General features: G+C 41.3%; 1 protein-coding gene across 1 annotated transcript; it reads left to right on the top strand.

Annotated features, from left to right (window-relative positions):
• Window positions 1-3452: 3452 nt before the first annotated feature.
• LOC143609824 (disease resistance protein RPV1-like) lies at window positions 3453-21392 on the top strand. The gene is made up of 6 exons (XM_077084466.1): window positions 3453-3866; window positions 17357-17805; window positions 17929-19025; window positions 19237-19571; window positions 19665-20222; window positions 21075-21392. Exons 1-6 carry the CDS (start codon window positions 3864-3866, stop codon window positions 21390-21392), a joined length of 2760 nt encoding a protein of 919 aa, XP_076940581.1. The 5' UTR covers window positions 3453-3863.
• The last annotated feature ends 1745 nt before the right edge of the window (window positions 21393-23137 follow it).

The following is a 23137-nucleotide window of genomic DNA, read 5'->3' as shown; positions in this document are numbered from 1 at the left end:
TATTAGAGTCCGATCCCTTCCTTTTCTATCTCAGATATTATTAGGGTCTGATCCCTCTTTCCTTTGTCTATCTCAGATATTATTAGGGTCTGATTCCTTTCATATCTATCTCAGATATTATTAGGGTCTGATCCCTTTTTACTTCTCTATCTCAAATATTATTAGGGTCTGATCCCTTATTCTCTATCTCAAATATTATTAGGGTCTGATCCCTCTTTCTTCATCTTCGTGCATACTGTCTTACATACCCATAACATACGTATACTTTCCTTGATCATTCATACATATTCATATATTGTACATATATCTATCATACACATTCATCAATCATATAACTACCTCCATTAATAGCACGTGCAATATCCGAAGATCGTTCACGTACCGACAAGCTTTCATTCACAATTAAGATATACATACATAACATATAAACCATACAAGGCATACACTTACCAGTTAAGGTAAGTGTATTAACTATCACATCGAGTATCCACACAGCCCCGAAAACATAACAAAGAAATGGGGCTAGAAACTCACCTGAATGCGGTTACGTTCACCGTTAATAGTTATTCCTTTCTTGAGCTGTGCACGACTAACTGTATAACAATTACACGTATCAATTAACTATTACTACTCGTGTTGAATTTCTATCTTTATGTAACCCACAACGAACGGGGGTCCGGCGGCAGCCCCTAGTAGGGTCCAAGGAGCAGAGCCCCTGGCTGTGGTCGAGCTGCCAGGTCAGCTTGGAAAAATTTTATTTTCATTAACTGTCTTAACACATTTTCCATTAGAATTTTAAATAACTTTCTAATTTGCTAACTCATTTGCTATAACGAATTAAGCCTAATTTGCTGGCTAATTCGTTATCATTCATGCCTGATTCGTTAGTTTAATTCGCTACTTTTCATCATCAGATTCGTCCTCTGGTTCGTTACCTTATCATGACGAATTCGGTAAATAACGAATCACTTGATTCGTTATCTGGTTCGTTATCCTCGTTCACTAGTCAAATTCGTTATCTAACGTGACCTGATTCGTTATCTTGATATAACGAATGGGCAGATAATGAATTAAAGGTTCATTCGTTATTAAATCACACGAATTAGTCCCATTCGTTATGAACGCGTAACGAATTGATCAATTATAGCGAATCACCCCTATTCTTATCCAGACTTTGACTTGGTCAAAGTCAAAATTATCAAGAACACGAACTGGTCAACCGATCTTAGATCTGCAATTACATCTTCTTCTCTTAATGAAACACCATGATTTTGGTATCATTGGATTCGGAATTACAGCGCCTACAAACCCTAACCATCAAATCGGCCGAACATCAATGTTTAAGGGGTGCGATTTAGGCATATAGGTTACGGGTTCTTTTAGGTTATCAATTAACCTATCAAATGCTAATCCATTTCAGTGATATTTGTTTGGTTAGATTCGTGTTCAACATACAAAAACAGATATGTGATTATCTAAATGAATCCGGACCTAAATGAACGATTTCTAGCTATAAACGTACCTTAAACGAGTCGAACTACGAACACAAGCTGGCCTTTGATGTTGTTTTGGTTCTTCACAACGATCTAGCACCAACAAGCTCGGGTTTTCACCTTCGGATCTTGGTTCGGGTTAAACGATAGTGTTTGTGTGTGTTTTCCAAGGTGTAGGCTATGGTGTAGAGATGGATAAAATGGAAAGGATTAGGGTTTAAGGGGTATTTATACTCCCTTAAGCCATGGACCTAAGACCCATTCCATCTTTTACTCCATCTTCTAAGGTCCAAGCCCAACCGTGTACAGTTTAATATTTAATTATAAAATCATTAAAAAACAATTAAAATAATTAAAAAATAAAATAATAAAATCTGGGCAGGGAGAGGTTCGAATCTGCGCCCAGCCGGCTCAAGCCCTTGAACACACACACGCACCAGCCAACTGGGCTGGTGTGTAAGTTGGTTTATGTGTGAAAGCAAAATATTATATACAGACACGGATGCACCCAATCTCAATTCAAAACCCTAGCTTCTGTAATCGATCGATTCGCTTGTTGTTGGTTTAATTAACATTAGGGTTAATGATATATGGTTAAAGACGAATCAAATACATATTATAATTACCGTAAACAGGAACGAATTGCTGGTAAACGATGAACAATAACTTGCGACCAACCAAGGAATCAAATACAGGTTACGGCAACCAGAGTGGATCAATTACTTGAGGGTTTATGGTCGTCGGGTTACAAAGAAGGTGCATACACGTTGAATTAAGTTATTATGATATCTAAATGGTATAATAATATGCTAGTAAAGACAGTTTGTTTATTTTGATAAACTCAATCAATAGTTGATCTTATTTCCTAATTGTTGTGTGTTATAAGACTGTTTTAGGTAGTACAATGATCTTGTGAATCAATTTTGGGTATAACACGAAGATTAAGCTACAAGAAAACAATATGGGTTGCAGGTTGGATCCAAATACGGTATACGACTCTGGGTAAACGGTATGTTATAATATATGGGCAAAATTGCATTTTAGTCCCTGGACTATAGGCATGGATACATATTGAGTTTAGACTTAAGTTTTAGGGGTGAAAATGTATATATCTCAAAGTTATATTTGATAATTAATTAAATATAATAACCCATAAAAATAAAATAATAATAACTCGATAAATGCGATGTTTTGTTGATTAAAATTACCTTAAAACAACGGGTCGGGTATTGGTATTTAATATATTATATGAAAACCCGATTTGTTACATAAATTTCCCCAAATTTACAAAAAAAATCACTAACTTTTCTATCTCGTCTAACCACAGCCGCTCATAACTATATCATATAATTTACGAAATCCTCTCACAAAAATTTAGGGGATGAGTTAAGGATGCTCATACTAAGATCATTCTCTAACTATCCCTCATATTTATGGGAGAGAAGTTTGTAAATTATATGGCGGGGTTTTGAGTTGTTGTGAGTAAAAATTATAGGGTGGAGAGAGAAAATGTAGTGATTTTTTTTTATAAATTTGGGGAAACAAAGTTTGCCTATAAATATTTTTTAATATTTATTGAATTGGTTGTGAGTAGAGAAGAGAGAAAACTATAATGATAAAAGTAAAAAAAAATATTATTTAATTGAACAGGAGAACAAAATGTAGTGTTTTTTAATGTAATTATAGAGATGAAGACGAAGATAGGTTAAGAATGCTCTGATAAAAAAAAGTGATGATGATCTAAGGGAAATGCAGGCATGCGACGATAACCATTAGACGTGTCCTAGTTAATGATAAACTTTGGAGTATGATGTGGCTGCCAAAAAATCAAGGGCCATGGTTGGGTCGCCGGTAAGTCAACCCCACTTCGGTTTCTATATCATATTCTACTGTTCTTCTTTCTCCATCTTTATATAAAGCATGATTCCCCAACTTTACATGATTCCTAATGGTTAACAGTTAATGGTGTGTAGTAGTAACCATAGTTGATGATGGTCGGGTGTGGTATAGATGGGGTTGGGATGAAGATGAGTCTACGTAATTTAACTTGGCTGGTGAACATTAATAAACATAAAAAGACCCTTAATGTTTAAAATTTAACGGGTTAGTAATTTGGACGTAATTGGCCAGACATCGGAAACCACAATAGTCTAGTTGTAAAAAAATTTTTGGATCAAAATCGCATAATTAATCAAACCTTATGGACGATATTGGCACTTGTATGAAACTTTGAGATTTTGTTGAGAAGTCATAGTCAACACCACAAAAGTGACAAAATTCGTTGACTTGGGATACTAAAGTTGAGTTCCGTTTAGTTTCCCGGCATTCGGCAGAGAAGATAATACACCAGCTACAACGAATATAATATAGATGGTCAGTTTAATTTCACAACTTTGTTTTTTTATTTATTGATGTTCGTGTATGTATGATTGTGAAAGTATTTTTTTTAATTTGTTAACCACTGACTCTACTCTGTCCCTTAATTTGCATAATCGTTATTTTTAAACAACACCGATGATTATTGTACTTCAACTTTGATGTGTTTTATGTTCCTCCAAACCCAGTCTGTATTTATGGTGTATCATAATATATATCTATTTCATTATATACATGATGCCTGTTAGGATTTACCACAGCGATAAACAAACAAGTGCTTAACTGGGTCTAAACTGACCTACGCCCGGTGTTCAAAACCGGTCATCCGAGATCGGATAGTGATTCGGATATCCAAAAGAAAATCTGCAAAAAGTAAAAAATAAAAAAATAAACAAAACCTGGAAAAAGAAAGCGAAGGCAACCTGCTTTATAATTAAACACAACATCCAGGTTTTTCAATAAATCTTTGTAATAATTTGTAATACAACTAATATATCTTTGAAACAAATATGTAATTAAGTGAATTAACAATCTAACAAACCAAACGAAACCTAGCATATCTTATCAAGTGCAGCGGCCGACGGAGGTGGTAACTGAGGCAGTGACTGGAGCTGTGGAGGTGGTGCAGCGGCGGATGAAGGGTGGTGATTGGAGACCAGAGTACAGTCTAGAAGGGAAGGATATTTGGGAACGGCATGAACGATTGAAATGAAATTGGCTATGTTTGGTATTAGGGTTATATATGGTATATACATATGTAATTTAGAAAATATTAACTTTAATATTTCGGATAGTTCAGATATCCAAATTATCTGAAAAATGCTATCTAAATCCTAATCCGAATCCGAATTTTCGGATATCCAAAATTTCGGATAGTTTGGATACGGATTATCGGATAATTTGGATACGGATTCGGATTTGGATACTTTTGAACACCCCTACCCATGGGTGGTATTCTTTTTTTAGTCATAGCATAATTGAAGAAGCGTGGATCGACTTACTAGTATTCGATCTACGTTCCTCGGGTATGAGTGTGCAATATCACCGATGGTTTTCCGAGACACGAGTTCTTCCACCTACAAAACGAGCAGCACCGTGAATTTACCCCTCAAAAAGGGATAGAGAGGTCCTCTTTGGGGTAACCCTCCGGTGTGAGAATAAGATATTGTAGGAGAAGATAATAATAATGTGAAAGTGAGTAAGGACTTAGAGTATATTTTCTTGCCTGTCTCCAACTGTGGAGGTGGTGTGGTATTTATAGTGTTAGGGTTTCCAATGATTGGGCTCAGACCCAATTAGGGCCTTTTTGGCCTCCTCCTATTGCTTCGCGCCACGTGTACTTAGGACACCTGGTGCTTTTTCATTGATTATTCTCTGACCAAGGTATTTTACCTGACCCATGTGCCATCACGTGGTGGCACATGGGTTTTGCTGAGTTGTCCACCCTTCATTGGTGGCTGTCAACATCAGCACATTCTTTATTCCTTAAAAGATACCTTCTGGAAGGTTGTCTGATGAGTACAATCATGGTTGTCCTTATCCTGATTTGGATTAGACTATTGTCTCATTTGTTGTGTTGTCCTTTATGCACCTATCCCGGGGATGCGCAAGGTCTTCTCTTTATTCTCACGCGCAGATGTTTCATGCGCAGATGTGATATGCGTGAGCATGTGATATGCGTAAGCATATGTAATGTGCGTGAGCATATGTGATATGCGCCACGCGTAGATGTGATATGCGTGAGCATGTGATGCGTAAGCATATGTAATATGCGTGAGCATGTGATATGCGCCACGCGCGAATGTGATATGCGTAAGCATATGTGATGCGTGAGCATGCGTGAGCATATGTGATACGCGCCACGCGCATAGGTTTTGGCTTTGTGTCTTCATGACATCCTGATTTCAAGCCTCTTGTCTATATCTTGTGGGTTGACCCGCCCCGCTCGATGTTAAGGCGGGTGCATACCTCTTCAAGCCCCCAGTCTAATGTGTGTCTTGTCTCGCGCGAGCGAGGTAAGATAGATATTAGACTAATAGTTTGCTTTTTTTAATAGGGCTTGGTTTTTTTCTTTTCTTTTTTTTTTGTACGCCCGTTGCGCGAAATTCTATCCCTTTGGTTAAAACGAATCGTCAATGCACGTGGTTGGTTGGTGCTGACATGGATCATTGATGGAGACATTGCGTGTCAGACCTTTCGCGTGCTCGAGGTGCTACATTTGCCTTTCACGTCTCCTCATACAGTGTCAGGAACACATGTCGCGCTTATGTTGGCCTACGCCTGCGCGTGGGGGCGCGTGAGCGTAGATCTGATTATTACTTGTTTCTCTCTCTCCCCTGGGTCTATAAAACCAAACCTTTTGAATGGTTTTTTCTTCATCTCCATTGTCATTTTCAGAGTTCTTGGTTCTTCAATTTACATTCCGACTAAGAGCCTTCGTCTTTGTCCCTGAATTCCGTCCTTACAGTGACCATATTGTTCGATTTTTCAATTGTATGTCTGATAACCCAGACACCACAATTTCCCCTAGTAAACGCCGTGTAAAATCAGTTGTTATGTCTACTTTGAAGAATACCGGCAAGGGTAAACGGGTTGCCGAGGCCTCGTCGGAGGAGGGAGGGAAAAACGAGGTGGTGAAGAGATGGGATGAGATTCCCTGCAAGTTGAAACAATCTGACTTTGATACTCTCGTCGCCTCTCAGGGTTTTCTCCCTGAGTATGGCTGTCTGCTTCCGTCTACCGGGCAAACGGCGGCGGATCCTCCTGCCAGCTACATCTCTTTATACTCTCATTTTTTCACCCACTGTAATCTTCGTCTTCCAATGACGAGGTTTATAGGTGCGCTCCTCCAGTTTTACGGGATTCATATATCTCAGGTTCATCCCTGCGGATTAGTGCGCATGACTCATTTTGAGTTCGTGTGCAAAGCTCAGCGCGAGGAGCCCACCCCTCGGCGCTTTCAATATTTTTATAAGCCGAAAATTCAAGATTCTTGGTTCTCATTCACACCGCGCAGTCAGAAGGTTAAGTGCTGCACTGTTTCTTTCAAAAGCCTTCATGACTGGGCTGAAAAATTCTTTTACGTCCAGGCTGGTGTTATCCCAATTCGCATGACTATGCGCGCGATCACTTCTGCGCCCGCGGATGACAATGTCCTTAAGAACCCAACGGGCGCATGGGTTAAGAAGTTATCTGCTGAACCATCCCCCGCCAGGAAAATTTGCGAGGAAGCGTTGGTGGGGGTTGGCATGAGCAAGAGGTGGATTTACAGCGGGACTGAGCCTGTCATCCATGTTGATGGCTCTGGTGGGTTGTTTGTTCATTGCATTAATTTTGCACGAGTATAATTCGTTTTGCTGATATCACTTGTCTTGTTTTATGCAGAAAGCAAGGAATACATCCACGCCGCCTATGACGAGCATACGGAAGGTGGCTCTGTCGCGCTGAGCGCTGGGGAAGTTGCTTTCCCTGATCGCTTCGATGATATGTTCATCCCTGTCGATTTAGAATTTCGCTTTGACAGCGATGCGCCTGGTAAGCCTTTTGTATTTGTGCTTAGGCCCTTAGAATACCTGTGTTTTGTTTTATCATTTCTGTTGCGCGTATTGTAGATGCGCTCGAGAATTATGAGTTGGAGCTTGTGGAAGAGGAAGTGGAGGAGGAAGAAGCCGAAGCGCCGCAACTCAAGCGCAAGGCTAAAGGCAAAACTGGCGCAGGGGCCAGTAAAAAATAGAAAAAAGATGATGCCCCTGTTGCCCAGAATCTTCCTCATACTCAGGTGAAAGGACTGAGAAAAACCAAGGGTTTTACTTCCCAGTTTTCCTCGTCTTCTTTGCCTCGAGGTGTGGGCAATCCTCCAGTCCACACGAGGTATGGTGCTGCCACCTCATCTCTTCGCGCGGTGGACCAGGGAAGCGGCGCTGCGCCTGCTGTTTCGTTTTCTCCAACAGGTATACTTTGTTTATATTTTATGGTTTTATGAGCGTGGTTCCGATAGAGTTATTAATGAAGCTTTGTTCACTCAAATGTTTGTAGAGCCGGCAACGTTGGCGGCTCAACCTCAGGCGCAGCAAGGTGTCGAGGCTCCGCCTAAGGTTGTTTTGAAGTCCCTGTTTTACCCTCAAAAAGGGGGAAAATGGACTTCATGGCGATGCTTAATTCGCGGACTGCGGTGCGCCAAGGTATTTATTGCGCTTTGATTGCCTGATTTTTTTTTAGTTCCAAGTCATGAATCATTTCTCCTTGTTGGCTTTTTCGTAGGAATTATAGCTGGCACACAAGCTGCTGGTGGCACCGCTAGCGCTGGCGCCGTTAGTTCAGCTCCTGCTCCGACAAGTATTGAATCTCCCCTCATTGGGATCACTAAGGAGCAGGAGACTATTTTACGCGCTGATCTAACAGCGTCAAGACCTCCCTCACCTCCTCTTGCGCACAGCCCTCCTCGTGAGACTGCTTTTGATTTTTCCAAGTCGCAGGAGAAGAGACCTGTTATAGAGGATGATGAGGAGGTCAATTTTGAAGATTCTGATGGTGGCCGCGTAAGCCCTATAGCGCCACGAGATTTCATGGCGCAGCCTTCTTCCCATGGGGCAGGCAGGAGCCCATCAGCTGGCGCTAACCTTTCTGCTGGTTCTCCGCAGGTATAAGTTTGTTTTGCTCCGCTGCGAAGACTTCCAAATTAGTGTTTAGATAACTAAAACGTTTTTTGCGTTGCTTTGTGTTTGTAGGGAGCCGATCACATATACCGCCCGAGCTGGAATATCACTGAAGAGAGCTCATTCCAATCCATGGGCGTATGTGAAGACTTTTGGGCTCACTCTGTTCCCCCAGCTGAAAGGAGGTTTCAAGAGGACCGCGCTCGCGTGGACTTGCTTAATGACCACCTTTTTGCTGGGTCTGCGTTCTTTGCTGCCTCCCAAGAGCTTCGCAATGATTATATAAAAGTGCGTGATGCCCTTGTGGAGGCCAAGCGAGAGGCTAAGTTTTCTGCTTGGAATCTTTCTGATGCCCGAGAGAGGGCTGAGAAACTCCAAGCAGAACTTAGCGAGAACCGGGCAAGTGCCAACGCTGCTTTTGTGAAGCGCGGGCATGAGCTGCAAGCTGCGCGGGAGAAGCTGCAAGCGGCAGAGGCAGATGTGGCCAAGTACGCGCGTCGAGCGCGTAACTTGGAGTTGGAAGCAGAGGCGCGTGACCAAACTATTGCGCAGGCTAATACTGACAAATCTTTATTGGAGAGTGAGGTTGCGCGCCTGAAGAAAGAGCTCGATGCTGCGCGAGCGGAAAAGAATGAAGCCTTGGCGGCAGCAGCGTCTGACAAAGAAGAGCTAAAACAAGCCAAGGAAACTGTTGAGTTGTTAAACTCTCAGATTCCTGCTCTTGAGACGTCTGTTTCTTCCCTCGCGCAGGACCGTCAATGGCTAATTTCACAGGGTGTGACTCGTTGCGCTTATGCGATGAAATACTCTGACGAGTTTCAGACCCTTGTGATGGATTGTAATGCAGCTTCGCGCTTGGTGGGTCGGGCTGAAGGGTTTAAGGATGGTTATGAATATGGCATGCTAAAGAAGAATCCATCCGATTACCCTTATCAGCTCGACGTTGTCTGCGCTTACATGGCTGAGGTGGGGGAGAAGTACTTGAATACTCCAATTCCCATCCTTGAGCAGGTATTCTAACCTTAATGAGTTTACTTGACTTATTTTCATAATCTTTTGTACTCATACTGTTCCTTGTGACTTGCAGATAGCCGCGCTTGCTGACCAGCCCGATCTTGGCGCTTTAAAGAAATTACTTGATGAATGTGAGGGGACTGGTGGCAACGATGATGGCGCGGGCAATGCAACCTCTGCCAGCGGTTCTGGCGTGGTCAAAGGACCTACTCCTGACACTATCGTGATAGAAGACGACTGCATTCAAGACGAACAACTTGATTATGGTAAGTTTGGAGATGACGAGGAGCGGGCTGCGCCAGATGCAGAGGGAAGCAGTAATGATGAGGACGATGAAGAGGCTGATATTGATATAGAGACTTGAAAGGCCCTTCTTGTTTTTTTTTTTTTTTTTTTTTTTTTTTTTGTATTTGTAGTTTTTACCTCATCATTTGTAAATTTGTAAGCTTCTATGTTTTGGAATGAAATTTTGTTTTTCCCTTATTCGCATCTTGCGCATTCCCAATTCATATCTTTATATTGCATGCGTGTGCTTGTTGAATATAACGTATGCTTACACATTGAAACTTGAACAAGGTTGTAAGGAAATTATTTTTACTTAATCCTTAACAGTTGTCATATTTCAAGTTATTTTGCGATATTTTGAATATGCTGACACGTGCCTTGGCATTTCATTATTCCTCTTTTGCGCGACGTTATCACGCATTTATTATAGGGAATTATGAATGAGTTTTTTTTAGCCTTTACGTGTCAGTATGTGTTACTCTGATATCCATTATAATCCCATGCGCGACCTCGACCTGAGACCTTAACAACTATGCTTTGGCATGTGCTTTGCCTTAGCTGTGCTTAGGTATTTTTATGGTCCAGCTGCGCAATACGTAGGATGGATGCTATGAGTAATTTGAGCTAAGGCTCATATTATTGGGCTAAGGCCCTGAGCTAAGGCTCATATTATTGGGCTAAGGCCCTGACGTTTTAGAGTTAAAACTCGTTAACGCGTTTGAGCTTGAAGCTCGCGCATGTATGTTTTACTTCGTTTTATTTTTAGTTTGATGTCAATACAATGTTGTCGTATTGCTCAAAATTAATAAATGGGAAGTGTGAAACATGTATGCAAAAGGTAATAGAACATATATTAAGAAAAAATAGCGCGTATCATTATTCATAATGGCTTAAAAAGCCTTGATTACAAATTTAACAACTTTTACATGAAACATTTTCTGAGTTGTGCTGCGTTCCATGTGCGCGGGATCTTCTTTCCATTTAAATATTTTAAAGCGTATGCGCCATTTCCCAATTCTTCCGAGACTTGATAAGGTCCTCCCAGTTGGGAGACATCTTTCCCGGGGGTATTGCGCGACTAGCTTCATTGTTCCGAAGGACAAAATCATTCTTCTTGAAGTGGCATTCTTTCACGCGCTGATTGTAATATTTTTCTAGTTTTTTCTTGTATTTGGCTTCACTGATGATAGCCGCCTCTCTGCGCCCTTCAAGTAAGTTGAGATCCAACCTCCCTTCATGCTCGTTATCCGTCTTACTCATCATGAGCACTCTATAGGATGGGCATCCAATCTCTGCTGGAATCATAGCCTCCGTTCCATAGGTTAGGCTGAACGGGGACTCGCCATTGCTGGTTTTGCTTAATGTCCTGTGCACCCACTGGACATTAGGTAACTCTTCAACCCATGCATGGGACTCTCCCTCCAACCTTTTCTTCAGCCCATTCAGCAAGCTTTGGTTCGCGCGTTCCACTTGGCCATTCCCTTGAGGGTGGTATACTGAAGTAAAGACCTGGTTGATGCGCAATTCCTTGAACCAACTGGATATCTTCTTGTCAGTGAATTGTTTGCCATTGTCGCTCACGATTTCCATGGGCAGGCCGAAACGGCATACGATGTGGCTCCAAATAAATTGCTTCATTGCCTCGGCTGTGATTTTTGCCAGTGGCTTTCTTCAACCCATTTTGTGAAATAGTCTACTGCCACTACCAAAAACTTTACTCGCCCCGGCGCTTGTGGTAAGGGACCCACAATATCGATTGCCCATTTGTGGAAAGGCCATGCAGAGGTCACCGGAATCAAGTTGTTCTTTGGCCGCATGGTGTTTGGCGCATAGCTCTGACACGCTTTGCATTTTTGGATCTCTTTTAACGCGTCCAAGTACATGCCTGGCCAATAGTAACCTGCGTTCATTGCCTTGGCAACCACCATGCGCGGGCCAGCATGTATTCCACAGATTCCTTCGTGTATCTCTCTGATCACATAGCTTGCTTCCTCAGCGTCTAGGCATTTCATGAGCGGTCCAAGATAAGAGCGTCGATATAACGTACCATCAAGCAGCTCGTAGTTCTGCGACTTGTGCCTTATCTTACTCGCCTGTGCGCGATCGTCTGGTACCTTTCCCTCCCTCAAGAATTCCATTATTGGAGTTATCCATGATGAAGGTGTTGTATGAATTACAAGGACAGACTTCGCTCCCACCGACGGGTTGCTCATTACTTCCACCCTGACATCTTTGCCAAAATGATCGAAGCTGATTGATGCCATCTTGCTCAGCGCGTCGGCAGACTTATTTTCACTGCGCGGAATGTGTATGATTATGAAAAAGTCAAATTGTTCGGTGAGTTTCTTCGCCTGCTCTAGATACAGAGGCATGGTGTTCTCCTTGGCATCATAAAGGCCATTGACTTGTGCTGCTACCAAGTATGAATCTACATGAGCCTCTAGCTTTTTAACTCCGAACTTGTGCGCGATGCGCAAACCAGCCAGCAGGGCTTCATACTCAGCTTCGTTGTTGGTGCTCTTGAAATCCAACCTGATTGCGTAAGTATACTCATGATTTTCTGGATCCACCAGTTTGAGGCCTGCGCCGGACCCTTCGTTGTTTGAAGCTCCATCAGTGAATAATCTCCAAACGTTTTCTTCATTATTGGCTTGCGGAGGGTCTACTTCGCGCTGAGCCTCTTCGACTTTTCCTTCAGGGATTTCTGCGATGAAATCAGCTAAGACTTGTCCCTTGATTACTGGACGAGGCTTATAGGTGATCGTGTGCTCCCCTAATTCCAGCGCCCATTTTGTCAGCCTTCCCGAGAGCGCGGGACGTCGCAAGACTTGCTGGATGTTGTAATCGGTCAGGACTTCAATAGGATGACCATTGAAATATTTGTGAAGCTTGCGCGACGCATGCGTTAGTGATAAAACTAACTTTTCTATGATGGTGTAGCGCGTCTCAGGATCTGTCAGCACCCGACTTACATAAAGATTGGTGTTTGGACTACCTTGCGATCCACCAACAATACTGCACCAATGGCGCGCTCTCCTGCTGACAGGTACAACGTTAGAGTTTCGCCAGGTAGTGGAGCTGTGAGCGCAGGCAGGTTTATCAGATATTCTATTATCTCACTGAAAGCTTGCTCGGCCTTAGGCGTCCACTTGAATTGGCTTTTCTTTAGGCAATTTCTCAATGTGTTAATGAATGGGGTAGATTTGCTTGCATGGTTCGCTAGGAACCTGTTAATTGATACCAATCTACCATTCAACTTTTGAACTTCCTTCATGGTGGATGGTGAGGGCATGCTGAGAATAACCTCCACCTTCTCTGGGTTCACCTTGAAACCATCCTTGGTGACCATTACGCCGAGAAATTTCCCTTCTTCCACGCCGAATGTGCATTTGCTCGGGTTGAGCTTCATGTTTACTTCCTTTAGGCGCCGAAGGGTTTCTTCGATGTCTTTGAGCATTTGTTTTTCCTCCCTGCTTTTAATCACCAAATCATCCACGTAGACTTCTAAGTTTTTTCCAATTTGCTCGTTGAAAACTGCATCCATGAGTCTCTGGTAAGTGGCTCTTGCATTCTTCAAACCAAAGGGCATTTTTGTGTAACAGAAAACACCCTTGTCAGTTCTGAAAGCAGTCTTGTCTTCATCCTGTGGTGCCATTTGAATTTGGTGATAGCCCTTATAGGCATCCAGGAAACATTTGAGCTTAAATGGCGCCACAGAGTCCACCTTCGCGTCAATGTTTGGGAGGGGGTAACAATCTTTTGGACACGCTTTGTTGAGGTCCTTGAAATCAATGCACATTCTCCATGACCCATTGCTCTTCTTTACCATCACAGGATTGGCTACCCATGTTTGGTATCGTATTGGGCGAATGATATTCGCGCGCAGTAGATCTTCTACTTGCTCATTCATGGCCTTTGCCTTCTCGTCTCCCGTGACTCTTTTCTTTTGAGCGATTGGCTCTACAGACTTGAATGTGTTGAGAGAGTGCTGCGCCAGGTCTCGCGGAACCCCAGTCATATCAGAATGTTGCCACGCAAAGACTGACATATACGTTGTGAGCAATCTTTTCATTCTCACCCTTGTGTCATCTGATATCGTAGCTCCGATTGTGATTGTTTGTTCTGGGAATTTTGGGTTGAGAATCCATTCCTCTGGCGCGTTGTTTGCCACTGGAAGCTTCATTCTCCCCTCTCGAGGTGTACTTGTTACTGCGCATAAATGATCTCGATACACAAATGTTACTCCTGTTGGTGTTGGGAACCCCAACGCGCCGTGCGCTGGTGACGGTATGGCATTGAATTGGGCAATCGTTCCTCTACCCAAGATCATATTATGGCATGAAGTGGTGGGCAAGACCAAGAAGTTGACAATTTCAGCTCGCTTGTGCTTTTCATCCCCCATGGTCAGTTCAAATTGTATCTGACCTAGGGGGTGAATAATTTCGTTTGAGACACCCGAGATTGGTGCATTCACAACTTCGAGCCTTGCTTGGTCTGCTGGATCCAACTTCCTGAAACATTGCTCATACATGATGTCTGATTCACTGCCGGTGTCCACCAGGACTTTTGACACCTCATAATGAGCGATGTGTGCAGTGATGACTAGGGGACTGCTGATAGACGGGCCTCCTCTGATTCTTGGGAAGATTACTTGTTGCTCGCGCCAATCCCCTTGGATTTGCGCGCTTCTCTTCCTCGATCCTTGCCTTTGCCTTCCTCCTTCAGCTACACAGATTCTTTTGAATTTTTTACTGGCTGAGGCTCCGTCTTGTTGTTCATTCTCTGGTCTTGGGTTTTTTACTAGGTGAGCCAACTTGCCTGATTTCATATCTTTTTCGATTGCATCCTTCAAATGATGGCATGCATCGGTGTTGTGCCCTGTGGATTTGTGAAACTCACAATATTTGCCACTGTTTGGTGGTTCCTTATGGAGTAATGGCCTGGGGCTTTTAAATTGGACATTCTCTGTGCTTAACACTTGCGAAGGCGTTTTGGTGAGGGGAGTCCATATTCTTGGTAGAGGTCTGTTAGTCTCTCTGCCGCCTTCCTTCTTGTCACCCTCTCCGTGATTAAGAATGTCTTTTTGGGGCTGGGGTGAACTTTGTTGCGCTTGCTTTTCTGCGGGAGAATAATTGGTTTGTTGCAACCTGGACCATACGGAGTTTTGTTTGCCCCTCCTTTCATTGTTGCTTGGTGCTTCTGTTTGATGCCCTCTATCTCTTGCTCTGTCTTGGGCAATTTGTTTTTCATTTCGCGCGAAGACTCGCGATGCTTCCATAAGCTTAGCCCAAGTGGTTGGCATTCCTTCTCTGCTCACGAGAGCTCTGCGGAGTTGATCACTGCGCGCACCTTGTATAAAGGCCACGCGCAAGAGTTGTTCAGTGATGCCTCCAATTGCAAGAGATTCCTGATTGAAACGAGTTATGTAGTCTTCAATGGTTTCATCATTCCTGCGCACGCAGTGCATGATGTCATCAGGGTCGCGCGTGTGTCTGCGCTACTGTACAAAGTGAGCCTGGAACTTTTCCAATAGCTCTTCGAACCCATCGATTTGTCCTATCGGCAAGCTTTCGAACCAGACACGCGCTGCGCCCGTGAGGCAACGAGCAAACATGTGACACCATGTTGGCATCGTCCAGCTTTCTAGGTTTCCAGTGTTGTAAAAACCTTGTAAGAAATCATCTGGATCTGTTGTACCATCGTACTTGCCTAAACCACTTGGCATCTTGGTTTTGTGTTGTATAGGAGCCTTAGCAATGCGCTCAGTGAATTTTGAATGTTTTACCAAGATGGCTGGTCTATATGGTGTGGTTACGTCCACTTGCTCTTTCGCTTGTGGGTTGTATGGTGTGTATAGATCCATATCAGCTTTGGCTCCAGGTGCTATGTTCATGTGCGCGCGAAGCTGTGAACCTCCTGCATGAGTATCTCGCGTCTTCCTCATGCTGTGCACCTCTTCCTCATCACTAATATCAGCGTGTTCGGTGTGAACAGAGTGACCGTCTTCCGGCGTGCGTCTTTTTTGTTGTTCCCTGAATGGTTTGTTTATCAAATGCGAGCCTCTGTGTTAAGTCGGCTAACTTTTTGTGTTTTACCAGCTCATTGTATTTGTCCATTAAACGCCGTTGTTCGTTTATGAGCCATTCTTTAGGGTCATTGGTTTCAACTTCCGGACCCATTGGTCCTTTTTGTTTTGTACCAGTCAGAATTTGGAATGTGAGATCGTCTGGAGGAGTTTCAGTCTGGCTATGAGGTGTTGTGTTGAAGGGATGGTTACTGGTGGTGCGCGCAGTGTCACGCGGCGCCCTCAGAACCTGATGTCCCTCATTAACATCCTCAAGCTCATTATCCTCCAGAACTTGATCATTGTTTCGAACACCGGAAACCATGGTGAAGATTTTCAGAGAGAAAATTGATGAAATAGTGGTTTTGTTGCCGTTGTAACAGGTGATGGCGCCAATGAAGAAGCGTGGATCGACTTACTAGTATTCGATCTACGTTCCTCGGGTATGAGTGTGCAATATCACCGATGGTTTTCCGAGACACGAGTTCTTCCACCTACAAAACGAGCAGCACCGTGAACTTACCCCTCAGAAAGGGACAGAGGGGTCCTCTTTGGGGTAACCCTCCGGTGTGAGAATAAGATATTGTAGGAGAAGATAATAATAATGTGAAAGTGAGTAAGGACTTAGAGTATATTTTCTTGCCTGGCTCCAACTGTGGAGGTGGTGTGGTATTTATAGTGTTAGGGTTTCCAATGATTGGACTCAGACCCAATTAGGGCCTTTTTGGCATCCTCCTATTGCTTCGCGCCACGTGTACTTAGGACACCTGGTGCTTTTTCATTGATTATTCTCTGACCAAGGTATTTTACCTGACCCATGTGCCATCACGTGGTGGCACATGGGTTTTGCTGAGTTGTCCACCCTTCATTGGCAGCTGTCAACATCAGCACATTCTTTATTCCTTAAAAGATACCTTCTGGAAGGTTGTCTGATGAGTACAATCATGGTTGTCCTTATCCTGATTTGGATTAGACTATTGTCTCATTTGTTGTGTTGTCCTTTATGCGCCTATCCCGGGGATGCGCAAGGTCTTCTCTTTATTCTCACGCGCAGATGTTTCATGCGCAGATGTGATATGCGTGAGCATGTGATATGCGTAAGCATATGTAATGTGCGTGAGCATATGTGATATGCGCCACGCGGAGATGTGATATGCATAAGCATATGTAATATGCGTGAGCATGTGATATGCGCCACGCGCGAATGTGATATGCGTGAGCACATGTGATGCGTGAGCATATGTGATGCGTGAGCATGCGTGAGCATATGTGATATGCGCCACGCGCATAGGTTTTGGCTTTGTGTCTTCATGACATCCTGATTTCAAGCCTCTTGTCTATATCTTGTGGGTTGACCCGCCCCGCTCGATATTAAGGCGGGTGCATACCTCTTCAATAATATATAGAGAGAATAATCTAGGGTTTGTAAACAAGAAATCTCAATCCAACAATGCCCTCATCTTCAACAGGGTTATGATGTTTTCATGAGCTTCCGAGGGGAGGACACTCGTATGGGTTTTACCGGCCATTTATATAAAGACTTAACTGCAAATGGCATTATAACTTACAGAGACGACAAGACACTTGAGACTAGGAAGCCCATCACTCCCGAGCTCCTACAGGCCATACAAACTTCGAGAATTGCAATTGTGGTTTTATCCAGCAATTTTGCAACATCAAAATGGTGTTTGGAGGAAATTGCAAAGATTGTTGATTGTATGAAACGAGGAAAACTGATTGTCATTCCTATATTTTACCATGTGTCTCCCTCTGACGTGCGTCATCAAAGCGACTGTTTTGAAAAAGGATTTGCCAATCATGAAGCCAATCCTCAAATTGCACCACAAAAGGTGGAAGCATGGAGAGATGCTTTCAAAGAAGTTGGGGCTGTCTCGGGGCTGCACGTGACACAACACAGGTAGCAGTCTTGTACCAGCTGTTATTTTTATGCATTTATCACTGTAAATTGGAACAAGTAATAGAGCTTAAGAATATTGTTAACCCTTCCAACTCACTTAATCTCATGTCTGGTTACCTGCAGGGATGAAGCAGAAGTGGTAAGTAAAATTGTAAGCAACATCTCAAGGTACTTGTCTGATAAAATACCAATAGATCTTCCCAAGAGTCTGGTGGGAATCGAGTCACGAGTGGATGAAGTGAAAAGAATGTTGAGAATGGAGTCTAGTGAAGTTCTTTTTATAGGGATTTGTGGGATGAGTGGAATCGGTAAGACTACGCTAGCTGAAGCTGTCTATAAAGACATTAAAAGTGAGTTTAAAAAGAGTAGTCTTGTTGAAAATATCAAGGACATTTCCAAACAAAATGATAGTACTGATCTATGCAAGTTACAACAGAAACTCCTCGATGACATTTTAACGGACCAAAGCGTTCGTGTTCAAAGTGTTATTCATGGACAAACCTTATTGGGCACAAAGCTACGAGGATTGAAAGTTATAATCGTATTAGATGATGTGAATCATGATGACCAGTTGACCTATTTAGCTGGCGGGCTTGAATGGTTTGGACCTGGCAGCAGAATCATAGTAACCACAACAAACAGAGAGTTGCTGAATCCACATATAATAAATGATATATATTCTTGTGAGGAAATGAATGGTGATGAAGCTCTTAGTCTGTTTTGTCAGTCGGCCTTCAAGCAAAGCCGTCCTACACATGGTTATGAAAAGTTGTCGGATGATATTGTGAAGCTTGCCGGTGGCCTTCCGTTAGCTCTTAATGTTTATGGTTCTCTTTTATGTGGGAAGGATGAAAACTATTGGAAAGATATGTTGAAGAAACTCAGAGAATACCCAGAGAGAAAGGTTCGTGAAAGACTTGAAGTAGGTTATGCAAGACTGGACGGAGATCAACGTGACACCTTCATGTATATTGCATGTTTCTTGAAAGGGAGAAACATAGACTTGGTTAAAGATATACTAACCAATATCGGTTTATACCCAGAGTGTATAATTACTGATCTTGTGAATAAGTGTCTCATAACTATCAATCTTGAAGATAATGTGTGGATGCATGATCTGCTGCAACAAATGTGTTGGGAAATTATTCACAAGGAATCACATGGCAAGCGCATTGCAATCAAGTATCATAAAGATATTGTAGATATACTCTCATCCAACTCATAGGTTTGTATAATGGCTTTCCTGAAAATACAATTTACTTGATAAAGTTTACATGAAACTGTTCTCATTAAGTTCTAATATACGTGCAATGTTGTAATCCTTATTTTAAATGTAAATATGGAAACACATTTGAAAATCATAATTTACTAATAGTTGAAATAGATCATTCTTTTGACACTTGTAAGTCACGAACACATAATCTTTCCTAGCAAAAGGAGACATAACTATATCACTAACTCTGTTGGGTACTTGTTTACACCAGGGAACACATGGTGTCGAAATCATTAATCAGGAGCCATATATGGGTGAAGTGAATGATTGCTTCATTGATCCTACATGTTTCTCAAAGATGACAAAACTAAAATTTCTTAGAATTAGTAATGTGCACTTCCCCAAAGGACTTAAGTATCTTTCCAATGATCTAAGACTTCTGGAATGGTTTGGATGTTCTTTGAAGTCCTTGCCATCAGTGTTTGAACCAAAACACATATATGAACTTGAAATGAGTTCTAGCCAACTTAAAACGCTTTGGAAGAAACATATAGTAAGTAGTCGTCTGTATATATCTCATTAACAGTATTTTAGTCATGATTTGCAAGGTAGAAAACTAACAATCTTCCTTTCTTAATTACAACAGGAGCTGCCTAATTTGAGATCTATTAACCTCAGTTTCTCAAAGGACTTGACTGACATCCCAAACTTGACATTGGCCCCGAATCTTGTGAAGCTAAATCTTGAAGGCTGCACAAGTTTAACACGGCTACACACATCAGTTCTTCTTCATAAACGACTACGTTACTTGAATCTTAAAGGGTGTACATGTCTTCAAAGCCTTGGCAGAACCCCTCTGGAAATGGAATCTCTTGAGGTGCTACTTCTTTCTGGCTGCTCGAAACTTGAAAAAATTCCTGAATTTGGAAAGAACATGAAGCGCTTTGAGCATCTGTATGTGGATGGAACTAGAATCAAAAAATTACCAGAGAACTTGGGGGAAATGTGTGATTTAAGGAATCTTGATGCCAGTGGAACATTTATTGAAGAGCTTCCATCTTCTATTTATTGTTTAACGAAACTAAGACTTCTGCACGTAAGTAGATGCCCATTGTCATTCAAAATGGGATGCTTCTTAAACCCCAGTTTGGATACATTATCGTCAGGTTTAAAAGAAGTTGATCTAAGTTATTGCAATCTATTGGTATTGGTTTGTTATGTCACCAAATATCTTTGAATCTATCTAGAAATGAATTTGATACGCTGCCAGAAAGTATTGGTCTGCTTTCAAAACTGAGAATGCTTTGTTTGAATAATTGCAAGAAGCTACGATCACTACCAAAACTTTCATTAGCAGACGAGGACATGGATTATGAACCTAGAAGTAGATTCAATTACTATATTTTCACAGAAGGGCTTGACGTATCTGAATTCCATGAATCAAGCTACAACAGTTGTCCAACCGTATCATGTTTGAACTGTCCTAAACTGGCAGTGAACAACAATGGCAGGCACCTAGCCCAAAATATATTAGATAATTTACCTTAAGGTGTGCCCATCTCTCTCTCTCTCTCTCTCTCTCTCTCTCTCCATGCATGTAATTACACACACCCATGTGCACGTGCACACACAAAGTCACAAAATTGATACAAAGAGATGCTATTTGATATCTCTTGACAAGTAGTTTTTTTATTAATATTGTGTTTGTATAATTCTCCACACAAGCTATCTTTTCAATAATGATTAGTATTAATTGGTTTATATGCAATATACACATTTGATAAAGAACCACTTATTTGTATAATCCAGCATGCCAATAACATTGTTGCATTCTGTTGAAATCTTCCATTCAAAAAATTAATCAAGACCATAAAAGATTTAAACTATTGTATGCCAATGAATTTTTAACGATCAAGAGAACTTTCTTTTAACTTTATATCATCAAGTGACTACATATTAATTTAATGCAAAATAAAAAACTAATAATTCCTCAATATATTCTAAAATTGATCAAAACGGAATTGTTCGTATTAAATAATTAGTAAATACTTTGCAGTCATGGACGGAATGTTGGATAATACCTGAAGCTGTATTTGAAATAGTTGGTGCTGGAAGTGAAATTCCATCAGGGTTTGTGCAACCAGGTTCTAAGGGTTTGATCCTTGAAGGCCCATGGATTGGAGTTGCTATATGTGCTGTTATTTCCGTGAACCAAGTTGACGCCTATGCGGAAGATAAATACACGGTAACAGCCCATATTCGTCTTGGGGAGAAACATTGGAAAATTACGGTCCCCGTACACTTCTTGGTGGCAGAGTCAGAGACACAATTGGTTTTCTATTGGACGGTAGTTGATGATCTTCAAGAATTTTAGGTTCAAGCCAAATGAACACTTTCAATGTTTCAGTTATCATGGAACAAGAAGGTCGGTGACACTTAAATGATGTCTTTGTGCCAATAAGGTGCATATATATTTGAACTAAAGATGTTATTACACTTGCTGACTTTGAATATGCTTATTGCAGATGGAAATTTACACGTTACCAAATTTGGTGTCCGTTTTATACGCGAGGAACAAATAAGGTGTGTGAAGCACTATTACATTGAATCAGTATATGAACATCGTAGCAGCTATTACAGATTCTATGTGGATGCTTGTGAAGATGATACAAATCTCGACCACTGTGCCCATAAGATAATAGATTTCGTTTCTAAAAATAGAAGCACCGTTTTATTGGATGGTATATACCAAATCACTAAATGCCTACTTGAAAGCAATCAAGAATTTTTCTCAGTCTTGAGTAAATATAGAGAATGGAAGTATAAAGAGTACGTATATTGTTACTATGTAATCAGTCTTGGAGTTTCCGTACTATACAAGGATTTTGTGCGGTCACTAAAAGACATGAATGACGGGTGGTTGAGTGTGAAGTTGGCACTGGAGCAAATTATGGTCAAAAGTAGAGCTGACAATTACAGTTTTGAAGAGATGAAACAACATCTCAATGATCTTAAAGCTGCTCAAAATGTTCATTTTTCAGATAAATTTATCAGAATGTTTTTGTCTATTTGTGGCAGAACATTTGATATTTTAAATTACATGGAAGCAGAGTTCCCTTATGAATCCAAGTGTCAGCTAGAGAATATATCACCGAAAAAAGAGATCAAACGAATGAAGGTGTTGGCCAGAAAAACAAGCATCACAATTGCAGGTGTATTCTGTATGATGGCTTCGTATTTGGGTGATTCTAGGGACAACTGTTTGACTTCAATATTGGAACATATGTTAGCAGTTTTTCGCAGTAAGAATGAATATTTGGAGAATGGACGGTTTAAAGTGAACGGAAGCTTGACCTCAATACTGGAGCCTCTGTTAGCAGCTTTTCACAGTAAGAATCAATATTTCATGGAGGATGGACGGTTTAAAATGAACGCGTTTGATAATGATAAAAGTGAGTTGCAGATCTCAGAATTTCGTTACAACAAATTTCTTCTACAAGTATTGATGGACACGGTGGGTCGATCTAGTTGTTTTACCAAACTGAATGGGGAGGAGATGGTGAGTGTGATTGATAAGCTTCAGAATAACATCCATAAGGTGTCACAGACCATTAAAAAGATGAGCAGCCATGCTAAAAAATATGCTCATGCCTTAAGGAAGGCAAGGAAGCACGTTAAATCTTTTTCTCGACTTTCAAAAGATGATGATATTATATCCATGTTGCCGTTGTTTAACTAATAAAAGCAAGCGAGATGTATACGTGGGTTTAAAGCCCCTCCACAAATAATGTTGTTTGTTGGGTTTTTTTTTTCTCGACTTTCAAAAGATTTTGCTTTCACGCCTCTTTTTCCTATTAATAATAATATGTTGTTTGTTTGTTTTTTTTTTCTATAAATAATAATATGATTACATTCATAAGTTATTTCTTTAGTTTTTTTATTTTATTTTTATAAAACGTATTAGAGAAATATGTGATATGTTATTTAAAATATAAAAATGTTAGATGACATGTATTTAAATTGTATAATACACAAGTTTCTAGTGTATTTTACTATAATATATATATAAATACAATAACATTTATAAAGCTTAAAACCCAATAACATTGTTAAATCAAA

The sequence above is a fragment of the Bidens hawaiensis genome, unplaced genomic scaffold (assembly GCF_021521415.1).
Source record: "Bidens hawaiensis isolate Kalapana, Puna unplaced genomic scaffold, B.hawaiensis_p1.1 tig00016117_1, whole genome shotgun sequence".
NCBI classification, from domain to species: Eukaryota; Viridiplantae; Streptophyta; class Magnoliopsida; order Asterales; family Asteraceae; genus Bidens; species Bidens hawaiensis.
Note: the sequence above shows the minus strand (reverse complement) of the source record. Positions and strands in the feature narration are given on the sequence as shown.

Excerpts from the sequence above, each read along its gene's own strand:
- LOC143609824 (XM_077084466.1), top strand. Across the intron at positions 17,806-17,928 it reads CTGCACGTGACACAACACAG|GGATGAAGCAGAAGTGGTAA; the intron begins GTAGCAGTCTTG and ends GGTTACCTGCAG. Across the intron at positions 20,223-21,074 it reads TAAGTTATTGCAATCTATTG|TCATGGACGGAATGTTGGAT; the intron begins GTATTGGTTTGT and ends AATACTTTGCAG.